The sequence below is a fragment of the Miniopterus schreibersii genome (genome assembly GCF_964146895.1).
Source record: "Miniopterus schreibersii genome assembly, chromosome: 2".
NCBI lineage: Eukaryota > Metazoa > Chordata > Mammalia > Chiroptera > Miniopteridae > Miniopterus > Miniopterus schreibersii.
The window spans coordinates 158,472,713-158,487,768 of record NC_138102.1 but is presented as its reverse complement, the minus strand read 5'-3'; the positions used below and the strand labels follow the sequence as shown (position 1 = coordinate 158,487,768).

General features: G+C 34.4%; 1 protein-coding gene and 1 pseudogene across 2 annotated transcripts in view; one reads left to right on the top strand and one right to left on the bottom strand.

The window, feature by feature from the left end:
* The window catches only part of ETNK1 (ethanolamine kinase 1), a 47,100-nt gene that overhangs the window by 6,632 nt on the left and 25,412 nt on the right, over nucleotides 1–15,056 (top strand). Inside the window, exon 2 of the mRNA XM_081127522.1 lies at nucleotides 7,181–7,440. Within this exon, the coding sequence (XP_080983648.1) occupies nucleotides 7,181–7,440 (260 nt within the window). The remainder of the gene's footprint in view (nucleotides 1–7,180; nucleotides 7,441–15,056) is intronic.
* LOC308553596 (eukaryotic translation elongation factor 1 epsilon-1 pseudogene) lies at nucleotides 4,257–5,998 on the bottom strand (annotated as a pseudogene). Its single transcript has 2 exons — nucleotides 5,945–5,998; nucleotides 4,257–4,807 (listed from the first exon to the last, which is right to left on the bottom strand). The product of its transcript is annotated as a eukaryotic translation elongation factor 1 epsilon-1 pseudogene (transcript).

The window sequence follows — 15,056 nt, the reverse complement described above, 5'->3', positions numbered from 1 at the left end:
CTCTCTCTCTGTCTCTCTCTTCCACTCTTTCTGAAAAAGCAATGAAAAAATATCCTCAGGTGAGAATTTAAAAAAAGGGGGGAAGTTAAATTGATTTTTGAGAAAGGGAGTGGTTAGATATGAAAGTTTTGTGCCTCATTAAGGAGGTGGTATTTTATTATGTAAGATATAATGGGAAGCTGTTGAATGTTTTTCAGTAGGTGAGTTATATCATGTATTTTTTTTTAGAGTAGTGTTAGGCTACAATATAGGCAGCATAGGTTGAAGGAAATGTTTTGAATTGGGGAATAAGTGATTACTTAGAACATAGATTTTGAAACTTGTGGTTACCACGCACTATAGGATGCTAAATCAATATAGTGGGTGGAAACCACTACACTTTAAATTAGATGAATTAAAATGGGATGATAGGGTATATCATAGAGCCTTCCAAGATCTGTGAAGCTTGTTTTAGTTTTATATAAAAGTATCTATGTACTGAAGTAGATGATAAATATATTTCTTTCTGTGTATTGTATTAAAGAATGTTTGAGAAAGAATCTAGGAGAGACTGTTAGTCCAGATGAGAGGTGCTGGGACCCTAATTAGGACAGTGGCCTTGGAGACGGAAATAAGGGACAGATTTGACATTTCAGAAAATAAATGTGCAGGACTTGTTAATTGCTTGTAGGTAAGGGAAGAGGGAAGCTTAAGGTTTTTGTTTTGTTTCTGTGAGTGACAAAGATAGGGAAGTAATAGAAATCTATACTTAAGGAGTCAGAGGTTATATATCTCATGATTTTGTCTTATAAGGAGTTATTTTACTCTTTGATACAAATGGGTTATAAATAGGTAAATTTTTATCACCTTTTTAAAATTTGTGAGATACAACAAACATTCAGAAAAATGCATATTTTAAAAATATGTTTTTATTGATTTTAGAGAGGGAGAGAGAGAGAGAGAAACATCTAACATCAAAAGGCTGCCTCCTGCATGCCTCCTGCCAGAGATTGAGCCCAGGCACATTTATTTTTAAATGAAGTTTTTAAAAAATTCTGAAGAGTATAAATATGAAAATTAGAAGGCTGACATTCTATCTAAACCTGTTGATTTTGTTTAAAACATATAAATGATACATGACCTTAATAAAATACTTAAAACACATAAAAGGATATAAATGAAAACTGAAAAGTCTAACTTCCTCAATTCCAAGTCATACTCCCCATAGGTAATTTTGTGAATGGTTTCCTTTGAACTTCTAAAAAAAAATAGCAAATTACGGATTTACCAGAGCGCATATCCAAGTATGTTTATAAATATCAAAAGTACCACTATATTTATTTTGTATACATAACTAAGTTACTCTGTATCTTGCTTTTTAAAATAATATATCTTAGACATCCTCCCATGTTAATATATGTAATCTGCCCCATATTTTTAAATCAACATTGAATTGTTTCTGTTTTTAGATATTAAAAACAGTATTGCAGTGGATTGCTTATACATACATATATATCAATGAATGAAAATTTTAAAAAGTATATCCGTAAATTCTCATTAATGGAATTAAAAGATTAAAAACTGTGTGTCAGTCAGGGTTGTACAGAGAAACAGTTTCTCTCATATATGATTATTTCAAGGAATTGGCTCATGCAGCTGTGGAGTCTGGTAAGTTTGAAATTTGTAGGGCAGTCTGGTAATCCTCAAAACAGTGTTGGAGAGTATCTTTTTCTTTGTACCTTGTCCAAGGCCCGATACCAAACTTAAAAATTTTTGTCAGCTGGATACATGAAGATGGTATTTTGCTGTTACATTACTTTTTTTTTTTTTTTGGAAGATGGTGGAATCCAATAGTTTCTTTCATTAAACAGTTAATGGGTGTGCATTAATTTCCACCTTTTTAGGCTCCTTAGGCTTGTCTAGTAGTAGCCATTATCTTAATATTCAAAACTTGTCTTTACTGTTTTATTGGCCTGAGGAAACTCATTCATTTGAATTTATTTAGTAGTTAATTGGTCATTCTAGACCATAACTACATAACAGAACTCTGCTTCCTTGTTTGGGACTTTTTTGGGGCCCTTCAATGGTGGGAAACCAATAGAGATTGCACCCAACCTCTGATAATGCTCCATTTAAAAACTTTTTTTTTTTTTTATCCTCACCGGAAGATATGTTTTTATTTTTTTAGAGAGTGAGGAAGGGAAAGGGGGAGAGAGCGAGAGAGAGAGAAAAACATCGATGTGAGAGACATCAATTGGTTGCCTCCCATACGACCCACTGCACCACTTTTGCTTCAGCCCTATCAATGTCTGCTTTATTCATCCAGTTTTTCAATAACCATTAAAAGCTTCCACTCTTTTGGAACAAATAGATTTGCTGTCTCCCTCCCTTTTCTGTTTTCTTTTGAACAATTCTGATTTTCTTAGTATTATCCCTATGATCCTTAAAAGGAAGCTTGAGACAGCAAATTAAATATAACATCCTGAACAGTTTTTTTGTGTTGGTATAATAAAGTTACGTGGTAACCCATGTAGAAGGAGCCACCTTTATCACAGTGTTCACCAGGACCTGGGGGCAGGGCATATTAAATGGTCGAATATTTTGGTCACTATATATACATATACAGGCCATTCTGGTATGGCCTGCATCTAGATAATCCACTTCATCTGGAGTATTCCACTTTACATGCAAAGGAAGTGCAGGACAATTCCCCTCAGAATAAACAAACTTTCTAGCTGCTTCTATCGTATCAGACTAACAGACTTGTGTTTGTGTTTATCTCAGCCATTTAGGCCTGTTTAGTAGTGAGCTATGGGTCCTGCATTAGCCCAAACCATGCCATGGTCTTCAAACCATAGACTGCTCCTAACTTGACCATTTAAAAAAAAAAATACTTTCTTTAATTGATTTTTAGAGACAGAGGAAGGGAGAAGGGGAGAGAGCCAGGGAAACATCAATAAGAGAAACGTCAATCAACTGTCTCCTACACGCCCTCTACTGGGGACTGAGCCCCGCGGTGGAACCAGCAACTTTTCAGTGCACTGGACCAACTAACTGAGCCACACTGGCCAGGGCTAACTTAACCATTCTTATTAGCCATATTAATAAAGGTTTTTCAGGGAGCTAGCTATATTGATCCAAAAATGAGACAACTTCATATTACATCCCTTTGTTAAGTAGTTCTCATTTTTGTCCCCTACACCTGGATTATCTTGGTCAACAGTGGTTGTAGTGGAATTACCTGCTGGTCAGCACAACTTCCTCTCTTTTATGATAGTTCTGAGATGAACAGCCTGATGTTGGATTGGACGGGCTGGAATCTGGGTCAGTACATCAGGATCCACCCTAAAACTGTTTTTACTTTTTTGTTCTAGTTAGTATGGTTAATAACTGCCAAGGAACTGTGCATTTAGCCACTTTCTCATTATTTTGCACTTTATTGTGGTGGAATGACTCAACTCCTCTGGTGTTGGATTTCATTTGTAGGTGTCATTTATTTTTACCTCCTTTGTAACAGATGGCAACATGCCTGCTGTTTCATACGATGGATGATTTGGCCTCTTCTTATTCTTTTCCCCCAAGTAATCCTTTAACACTATTACAGTGAGTCTAGGGTCATACTAGTGAACCTATAAAATTGAGGGTGGTCTTGGTATCCTTGAAAAGGAGTCATGACACCAGGTAAATAAGTAGCCAAAAAGGTAAACCATTAAAAAGAATGTATATTTTTTTAAGCTACTCATTCCCAACTTTTACTAAGATAAATTTCATCTATAAAAAGAAGGTAATTTATAAGTTGATCTTAACTCAAATTTTGACAGCAGCTGAATCAAAAATTGCAAAATTTTAACTAAATTAAAGCATTCAGACACAAATTATACTTTAAAAATTCTATCAACTTCAGCAAATAAAGAATGAGTGCATACTGATTTACATAAATCCTCTGGTCCTGAATACACTTTCCATTTAATGTACACACACACACACATATATATTTTATTATTTTTTAAAAAGATATCTATTGATTTCAGAGAAAGGAAGGGAGAGAGAGAGAGAGAGAGAGAGAGAGAGAGAGAGAAACATCAATGATGAGAGAGTCATTGACCAGCTGCCTCCTGCACGCGTCCTACTGGGGATCTCTAGCCTGCAACCCGGGCATGTGCCCTGACCAGGAATCAAACTGCAATCTCCTGGATCCTAGGTCGATGCTTAGCCGCTGAGCCACTCTAGCGAGCTAACATATTTTTAATCACTCTTCTGTACAGCATGGGTAGCTTCTAATGGGAATTAGCATATAGTCTGTTCTTGAAGACAATACTAGACAGATGCCTGATGCCTGGGTGATGCTGAATGTGACAAAACCAGCGAGACACATTAAGATATTTCTCTCTTTCGAGATCTGTCAAGTCAACTATGAAACAGTGAAATCCATACTATGCTAGAGTATCTGCTAAGGTAAAGTTATATCCTGTAAAGTAGGCTTTATCTTCAAGATATGAATTAAGATTCTTCAACATAATGCAGATATCATCTTTATTGGAGGTTTCATCTTCCTGAGTTACTCTGTGTTCTAACCGTTGATGAACTATTGATTTTTCTTCTGCAGTGCACCCAAGCAAATAGTCTTTGTTGATTTGCTTGACTAGGTGAGCTGCTATACTAGTCAGTCTTGTTAGACTTGGCTCATTGTTTGAATAACTGGAATCTGACACTGACCCTGAGCGCTGTATTTGTTCCCTTTACTCAGCCTGAGGGACTTCATCAGCAGCGCCAACTCTGCAGTGCCACCATCTTTCCGTCTCCAGGGCTTCACTCTCAATAATAGTGTCTTTTAAAAAAATTTTTTAAAATGCTTTTTATTGATTTTAGAGAGAGGAAAGGAGAGGGAGAGAGAGAAACATCGGACTACTGCCTCCTGTATGCTCCCCGGGGACTGAACTGGCAACCTGGGCAAGTACCTTGACCCAGGATCTAACCAGTGACCTTTTGGTGCATGAGATGACCATGTTCAGCCAACTGAGCACACTGGCCAGGGCAATAATAGTGTCTTTTGATAGTCTTAAGATCAGTTTTTCAATTATTTTCATTATGGATAGCACGTTCTGTGTCTTGAGATCTCTTTCTGTGCCAAAGTCATGAAGATACTCCTCAGTATTTTCTAGAAGTTTTATTGTTTTGATATTTTACATTTTGATATAGAATTGTTTATAGTGTGAGGTGGAGAGGGTCATGATTCATTTTTTTGACATACTGGATGGCTATCAGTTGATCTGGTATTTATTGAAAAGACCATCCTTTTCCCATTTCAGAGTAACCTTTGGGCTAAATGAGGTTGCACTGATCTGATTATGAATTCTGTTTTGTTCCCTTGGTCTGTTTTGTGTATTTCTGTATCATTGCCACACTGACTTGATTACTCTCAAGGTTTTGGTATCTGATGTAGTTACTATATTCCTTGATATAGGACTCTGGCTTTGTTCTTCTTTGCAATTGTCTAGACTATTGACTATTTAAATTGCCATAATAAATTGTAGATTCAGCTTTTTAATTTCACAAAAGAAACCGGGTGGATTTTGAGATTTTGTGGAATTTATAGATCTTTGAGAAGTGAATTCATTAATAATATTGAGTCTTAACAACCCATAAATGTGTTATATCCCATTTACTTAGGTCTTTAATCTCTCTCAAACTTCTGAAGGTTTCAATGTAGAGATCTTACACATTTCATTTGATTTCCACCACCCCAGGAATTTGAAGCTTTTTGATATTAATGTAAAGGATATCATTTAAAAGGATGGCTTGTGAGTTTATAGAAATTTAATTGATGGTCATATATTGAATTTTTCACACATTAATTCGAATGTTTTTCACTTAGATTTTCTTCTTTCTTTCATTTTCTCCACATCTACAAATAATGACAGTTTGTTTTTCCTAGTCCTTTTGTTGTGGGTGTTGTTGGTCTTACTGTATTGGCTAGGACATCCGGCACAGTATTGAAATAGAAGGCGATAATGGGCATTCCTGTTTTGTTCTAAACTCAGGTATCATTATCATACGTAATAATGATATTCATTGTAGGTTTTCTTTGGCTATACTCACAGATTAAGGAAGTTTTATTTTATTGTTCGTTTGCTAAATGTGTTAATCATGAATGAGTTTTGAATTTTATCAAGCACTTTTTCTGCATCTCATAATGATTGCGTGATTGTTCTCCATTTTTCTATTATTGAGCTGAATTACATAGATTTTTTTTTTTTTTTGAATGTTTAAAACCGTTGTTTTGCATTCAGGAGTAAAATTCCATTTGGTTGCAGTGTGTTCTTTTTATATATTGGTTGCTCATATTTTGATTATGAATTTTTTAATAATACATTTTTTTTAGTCCTCACCTGAGTATGTTTTTATTGATTTTAGAGAGAGAGAGTACACATGGAATTGAACCCACAACCTTTTGGTGTATGGATGGGCTACACTGGCCAGGGCCCAAAAGTCCATTTAAGAAAATATTGTAGAAATCTCTAATTACCTGTCTTCCTCTAATTAAGGTTGTGCTCCTTTTTGTAGCTGTAGTATTCAAGTTGAAATTATTATAACCTGAATACTTAAACATTTTCTAATGCATGTTATGTTAAGTAACCTTTAAAATTGACATTTAAAGTTCATTGTTTTATAAGTTGGAGATTAATCATAATGTAAATTATGATAGATTGTATTTGTATATTTAAACTTATGAACATTATTAAAGACGTTTTTATGTTGTATACCATGCTAAGGAGAAGGCAGTTCCTCTGTCTTCAGAGATTTTCCACTCTGTTAGACATAGGAGAGATTGTGTGTGTGTGTAGAATATAGAATACACACATACACATTCATTTGCAATGATTACAAGTACAAGGCACACTGAAAGACAATAGCTATCCAAAAGTTCTATAGAAATACTGGCTGTTGAATAATTAACACTTTTGAATAAAGAAAGATAATGTTACAGAAATTTAGGGCAAGATTAAACAGTATAATTATTTGTTTAAATCTAGAATTAAAATTATAGACATGTTAAGCAAAATTGTATTCAGTAGTTCTTTTATATTAAAAAGTAGATAATTTCTTTTAATTGGTATTTGATTATTTTCATGTCACCTCTTAATCACTTCCTTGAAAGTATGTAATTGCTTTCCCCCCATTCTTTTCTTTTTTTGGGCAGCTCTTCACAGATGGAATCACAAATAAACTTATTGGCTGTTACGTGGGTAACACCATGGAGGATGTAGTCCTGGTGCGAATTTATGGCAATAAGACTGAGTTGTTGGTCGATCGAGATGAGGAAGTGAAGAGTTTCCGAGTGCTACAGGCTCATGGCTGTGCACCACAACTCTACTGTACCTTCAATAATGGACTGTGCTATGAATTTATACAGGGAGAAGCATTGGATCCAAAGCATGTCTGCAACCCTGCCATTTTCAGGTACATTTCTTTTTCTAAAATTTTTCCTTTTGAAAAACGAGTATTAAGTGCACTAAGAAAAGATATTTTAAAACTGCCTTTTCTTTCTTTGAGCAATTATTTGTTTAACTTAAAAACTTTCTTTAGTTAGGATTTTCTTTTGGCTAAAGAACCATTTTCTTTCTATCTGCCGTTCTAAGTGTTGACTCTTTGCAAAAGAAAGAACTACAAGAGGTTTTGAATTAGTCTGCTGTGGAAGAACAAGCCTTCCCTTAATTTTTTAAAGCAGTGCTTGACTCAAAGCATTTCACATTCTTTTTCTTCTTCTGTTTTTAAAAATATATCTTCATTGATTTCAGAGAGAGGAAGGAAGAGGGGGAGAGCGAGAGTGAGAGAGAGAGAGAGAGAGAGAAAGAGAGAAACATCAGTGATGGGAGAGTCATTGATTGGCTGCCTCCTGCACGCCCCCTCACTGGGATCCAGCCCGTAACCTGGGCATGTGCCCTGACCGAGAATCGAACCACAGTGTCCTGGTCGATGCTCAACTGCTGAGCCATGCCAGCCGGGCATTTCACATTTCTTATTACCAGTTTGGGTTTAGTTAGATGTCACATTTTATTTTATTTTGTTTTATTATTATTACTTTTTAAAATTTAAAAAAATATTTATTTTAGAGAGAGAGAGGAAAAGGAGAAAGAGAAATACCAATTTTGTTGTTTCCTTTATGCATTCATTGATTGATTTTTTTAATTTTTAAAAAAATATATCTTTATTGATTTCAGAGAGAGGAAAGGAGAGGGAGAGAGAGAGATAGAAACATCAATGATGAGAGAGTCATTGATCGAGCCCACAGCCCGGGCATGTGCCCAGACCAGGAATCAAACCCTGATCGCCTGGATCCTAGATCAACGCTCAACCACTGAGCCACGCCTTGCCAGGCCATTGATTGATTGTTGTATGTGCCCTGACCAGGGATAGAATCCACAACCTTTGCATATGGGGACAGTGCTCTAACCAACTGAGCTACCTGTCTGGGACTAGATGTCACATTTTAAGCCATTGTTTTTAGGTCAGCTCAATATGCAGCCAACAATCTGGACTGATTAATCACAGCTTCAGTAAATGTTGATTGAACCTTAGATCAAAGTCCACAGTACTCTGTTTACTTTGGCTCATTCAGACTTATCCACTTGCCTGTGTTATGATTATAAAAAAGAGTATCTACTTTGAATATAAAAGGTGTTGGAATATATGTTTATGTTTGATCTAGTTTAGGGGAGGAAAAAATTCAAACAGTCCTTGCTCTCCTAGTAGTTTACAGTCTGTTAGAGACAATAATCTTTGGGGGGAAAAGTGAAATGGTATAACTGGAAGAAGAGAAAAGCTTTTAAGAATAGTACAGATAGTTTACTGTGGTATACTTGGGGAAATTAGGCAGTGTTTCACTGAGATCACATTTAAACTGGGCTTTAAAAGATGAAGCAGAGCATGGAGAAAACTGAGGCAATGGGATGATAAGTAAAGATGAGTGGTACCAACTTAATGCTTAATTAGTAATTCAGTTTATGGTAAGTTATCATGATCTATTTTATTTGAACTCTTCTGTAACAATCAAGTATTGCAGAGACCTTCAGAAAATTTTTTAAAATTCATAGGTGTTTAGGAATTTTCCCATCAGGTATTTCTCTAAAACTTGCCTCTTGCTGGGAATCCTGGCTGAACTTAAATTAAAAACCACCCAGCAACAGACATAATGGGAGAAATACAGTTTAAAAGGAATTGTACATTTTCAAGAAGTGTGACTAAAAAACACTGACTTACAGTGCTGCAGGTATTGTAGTGGAACTGGTTCATTGTGAGCTGGAAGTAAAATGGTAATGTTCTCTTTTGGAAATCAGTAAGAAATATAGTAACTTATGAAACAAAGTTATATGTTATGTTTCTGTTATGACAACTCACATTTAGGTATAACTAAGGTACACCAGCACTAATAAGTATTATGCTGCAATTGAAATGATAATTTTGAATATTGTCTAAAACAGGCAAAATTATACAGGGCTAAGAAAAAATCAGCTTGATAGCTGAACTGTAGCTACAATCAGGCAATAATTTGCTTATGTGAAAATTCAAAGGGAGTATGTAAAAATGAAATAAACTATATTGGAATGGTAGGATTAGGGATTATTTTTCAATGAAAAAAATTCCTCTTATTGTTACAAAGCTCTTAAATCTAAGAAGTTCCAAGAGGGGGAGCAGTTAGTATTAGTGGGTATTTGAGAAATTCTCTGAGGCCTTAAGATTTTACACATTTGGCTTTACTGAGTATGGGATTTTGAAGTAGCATTTGCCTTGATGTTAGTTCAGTAAGACCTTATTTATTGAGACTAGGTAGATGATATGATAGTCATGAAATGTTTAACCTTGTATATATAACACAAAAATTAATGTTTAGTAAATAATGCTGTTGCCTTATTGGAGAGATTTTTTAATAGTTTTATTTTCCTGTTGTGTATAAAAATTTGGTAATAGAAAACAATTGAGTGTTCTAATCAAGTCTTTTTAAGAACTATATTCTTTTTTATGACCATTTTATTTAATTAAAATGTATTTCTTTTTAATTGAGTTAAAATACATGTAACAATTTACTATCTTGGTTATTTTTTAACTATACAGTTTATATAGTGTCATAGTATATAGTGTATATATGTAGTATATAGTATATAATGTTAAGTACATTCATATTGTGCAACCAACCTCCATTGCTCATTTCATCTTGTAAAACTAAAATTTTTATGCATTAAACAAGTTCTCATTCTCTCCTACTCCCAGCCTTGGCAGCCATCGTTTTACTTTCTGTCTGTATAAATTTGACTGCTCTAGGTACCTTCTGTAAGTGGATTCATGCTTTTGTCATTTTTGTGACTGATTTATTTCACTTGGCATGATGTCTTCAAGACCCATCCCTATTGTAGCACATGTCAGAATTTCCTTCCTTTTTAAGACTAATACTCCATTTTATGTAAATGTCCATGGATGGACATTTGGGTTGCTTCCACCTTTTGACTACTGTGAATAAATACTGTTATAAACACAGGTGTGCAAATATTTTTTGAGATCCTGCTTTCAATTCTTTTGGGAATATAACCAGAAGTGGAATTACTGTATCATATGGCAATTCTATTTTTAATTTTTTGAGGAACTGTCATACTGTTTTCCATAGCAGCCACAACATTTTGCATTCTACTAACAGTGCACAGGGATTCTAATTTCTCCATGTCCTTGCCAACACTTAATTTTTTTTTTTTTATAGTACCCATCCTGATGGCTATGAGGTAGTATCCCATTGTGGATAATTGATTTTATGTTAGTAAGATTTCCAGTCAATAGTAGGCTATTAGTAGTTATTTTTTCGGAGAGTCAAACGTTATATGCAGATTTTCAGCTCCATGGGAGGTCAGTACCCCTAATTCCTGTGTTGTTCCAGGGTCAACTATATAATGTATTTAAGTTTTGGGGGAGTCAAAGTTATCTGTGGATTTTCTGTTGTGCAGGGGAGTCCTTCTCAGTGCCCCTAATTGCTGCGTTGTTGAAGGGTCATCTGTAAATAAAAGTTCTTATGGCATATTTCTGGTCACAGAAACAGCACAAGTCTTCTAAATAATGACCCAAAACACTTCTAATATTAAGCACTGAAATAAATGTGAGCTATACATACATTTAAGAAAGATCAATAAAAATAAGATAATTATTTTCCAACCTGCTTATTCCAGTTCAGGGTTGTGGCTGTCCAGAGCCTATCTTGACAAGGCAGCAACCCACCCAGGACAGAACACCCTTTCATCACAGGGCACACTCACACACCTATCCTCATTCACTCAGACGGGGGCAGTTTAGACATACCAGTTCACCTAACATGCACGTCTTAGGTGGAAGAAAACCAGATTACCTGGAGAAAACCCATGCAGACACAGGGAGAATGTGCAGGCTCCACACAGATAGTGGCCCTGACTGGGAATTGATTTTTATTTTTCTTATCAACATTGAATGAAATGTTATTTGAGAACCTCCTATACACACTGGTTTGATAACTGTAGCTTTGTAATAAGCTTTGGAATCAGGAAGTATGAGACTGCCAGCTTGATTCTTGGTTTTCAAGGTTGTTTTAGCTATCTAGGGTTTCTTACTCTGTTTGATAATTAGGATGGATTTTCCTATCTATGCAGAAAAATGCTATTGGAATTTTTATGCAGAGTGCATTGAATCTATAGATCACTTTGAGTGCACTGACATCTTAACAATATTAAGTCTTCAGTCCGTGAACATGTGTTATCTTTCCACTTATTTGTGTAACTAAATTTTTTCAGCAACGTTTGTAGTTTTCAGTGTTCAAAGTCTTTCACCCCCTTGGTTAGGTTCATTCCTAAGTATTTTATTATTTTTGATGCTATTGTAAATGGAATTGTTCTCTTAATTTCCTTTTTGAATTGCTCACTGTTAATGTAGAGCTGTAGCTAATTTTTCTGTGTTGCTTTTGTGTTCTGCAACTTTATTGAATTCATTTATCAGTAAAAACTATTAATTTTCTTAACAAAGCCATTCTTTATAAATTGCATGTTTTGATCAAGCCCAATTTATCAAAATTTTAGATGAGTATGGAACTTGTAATTAGGTTTTATTTAATTTTTAAAGTCTGTTAGCAAATTCTAGTTTTTTAGTATATAGGTGCTGCGATTACAATTAAACTATATTTGTTATTCCCATTAGGATATTTGTATTATAAATAGATTTTCTTTCTTGTTAATTTTTTTTAGCCTCACCTGAGGATGTTTATTGTTTTTAGGGGGGGCAGATGTGAGAGAGAAACATTGATCTGTTGCTTCCCATATGCACCCCTACCAGGGATAGAACCCTCAACCTAGGTATGTGCCCTAATTGGAAATCAAACCTGCGGCCTTTAGGTGTATGGGACGACACTCCAACCAACTGAACCACTCAGCTGGGCTCTTATTAATTTTTCTACAGAAAAGATAGACCAGATAGTTCTAAGACCTGTAGAAGTTCACTGAATTCTGTTCTTTGAGAAGAGGCTTGTAGAAGATGTCTTTCTTGTAAAAGAGCAGGCAGTATTTCAAATGGCCAGTTTGTTTTTGTATAGCAAGGCATTAATTTTACAATTCTTACTGTATGAGGTTTTTAAAAATCCAAGATAGATTTTAATCCATCTAACAATATACCTAATAGTGGAGAATCCCTTGGTCTTACGGTAAGTTTCTAAATGTACTCTGAATTTTGTGCTAAGGTATAATGACTCTTAACTCATCAAATGCCTGTTTAAGTACCTCTTTTAAGTGCTGAGTTCTAGAATACATGGAAGAATAGGCATGGTCTTTGTTCCTTGTAGGGTAACTTATGGAAATATTTATCAATAGTATTGACAAAGCAATCTCAAGTATTACTATTATTATTTCCTGTTATTCTGTTTTGAATTTTATAGGAAAATGCTATAAAACATTTTAAATAACACTCTGTACTTTTACCTATTAAACACAATACAACTATTAAATATTAATTTTGCCCCTTATATAATCTAATTTTTTTCTAACAATGCACCTATGTAGATAGGGCAAATAGAAGATCATAATTAATGCTTAAGTTTTGATGCAGATTTTTTGAAAATATTAATTTTGCTATAGTAAGGTCATTAATATTTTAGTTTGTTTTCTATTTCAGTAGGTATATATTACCTTATGCAGAAATGTTTATTTTTAAAATTTCATATAAAAGTAACTCATTTTTATGTGTAATATCAAATTTGTTGAAAGGAGAAAATTATATTTGGTAAATTTTTTATAAAAATCATTATCATTTGGAAATTTTGCTTGTTAATCAATAGTTTTTGTTCATTTACTATTTCTATTATAACTAGTAGGAAATTGATGTGAAATGGGAAGTTAGTCTACAAGATCTTTGTGTATTGAATATGAAGTTCATATTGTCATCAATTAATTTTTTTAATAAGAATCATCCTTATTCTTATTTTTATATATATGTATATATATTTTTTAATTTCAGAGAGAGGAAGGGGGAGAGAGAGAGATACAAATATCAGTGATGAGAGAGAGTCATTGATCAGCTCCCTCCTGCATACCCCCCACTGGGGATTGAGCCCACAACCCAGGCATGTGCCCTGACTGGGAATCGAACCGTGACTTCCTGGTTCATAGGTCAACGCTCTACCACTTAGCCACGCTGGTTGGGTATCAATTAAATTTTTATGTAATTTTTTTTCTGGTATTCAGTGGCATATAATTTTAGATTTGAAGGAGAACTTAAAGGTTATGACATAAAACAGCAATTTTGTTCTTGTAAGGAAACTGAAACTCAAAGAAATTAAATAGTTTGTTTTAGTTCAGATTGAAAATACAATGGCAAAGTCAGAATGGAAACCTTCTAATTCTGTGCAGTGTTATGGGGGCTATTCTGTAGTGAAAAGGGCTTGGCTTTTGCATCACATAACCAGTTCAAATCCTGGCTCAGCCCCAGTTAACCACCTTTCTTCCAGAAAAGTCAGGGCACTCAAAATTTGTAGGTGCTTTCTCTTCTAGCAGCTATTCATATTCAACAGATTCCATTAATCTATAAGAGCCCCTTGGAATTGTGGGCATATATATTACTAATTTTTGAAGTATTTTCCATAGAATTGTCATTCCAGTTACTCCCAGTTAAATAACTTAAAAGCATACAACTTCTGAGACTATATTTTATATTTTACAAATGAGAGTTTCATACAAACTCTGGGATAAAACTTATAAAAATTGACATTATTTATTTTTAAAAATCACAGTAAATACTATTTGTTGGTTTTAAATATCTGTTCTAATATGTGACTCTTCTCCTGCATCACCAGTCTCATTTGTTCATTAAACAATTCTAGGACATAATGTTCTCTTGACATAGATTGCCCCATGAGTTTTATGTAACACGGATCATACCTTTCTTCAGACCTCTTGTCCCAACTATATCCTTAAAGTTTTAAAACTGTTATTACTGGCTTAAATTATATGTGTGTCTCACACATGTATATATGGGTAAATACATAAGCGTGTGTGTGTATATGTATTTGCCCTCTCCTTTGTTTTGTTTTTATTATCATCTGACTTTTTCTGAAGTTTCTTGTTGCTTAAAGTAGTACCATACATTCCTTTGGGCCTCTGCATATACGAAAGAGTAGCATAAAAAGAGATTTCTTTTTCACTGTATTCTTGTTAGACATGAGTATGTGGTCTTTGGGAAGGTCAGTCAAGTAGCAGTTATTTAATTTATATAAAGAGTCTTTTGTTTCCTAATTTGTTTGAGAGGTATGAACCAAAGCACATATACCTTAAAAGGTTACAGATTTTAATATTTTGGTAATGCATTAGGACCCTTGATTGAGGATGATAAGTTGAGAATTCAAACTGACTTGAAGAAGGAATTTATTGGTACATATAACTGAGAATGAGTTCAAGCAAGGATGGATCCATGGGCTCTAGATCAGTATCATTATGAATATCACTCTTTAAAAAACAGTCTGTGTTTGTCTTTTTTTGTTTTGTTAATCCTCACCCGAGAATATTTTTCCCCATTGATTTTTAGAG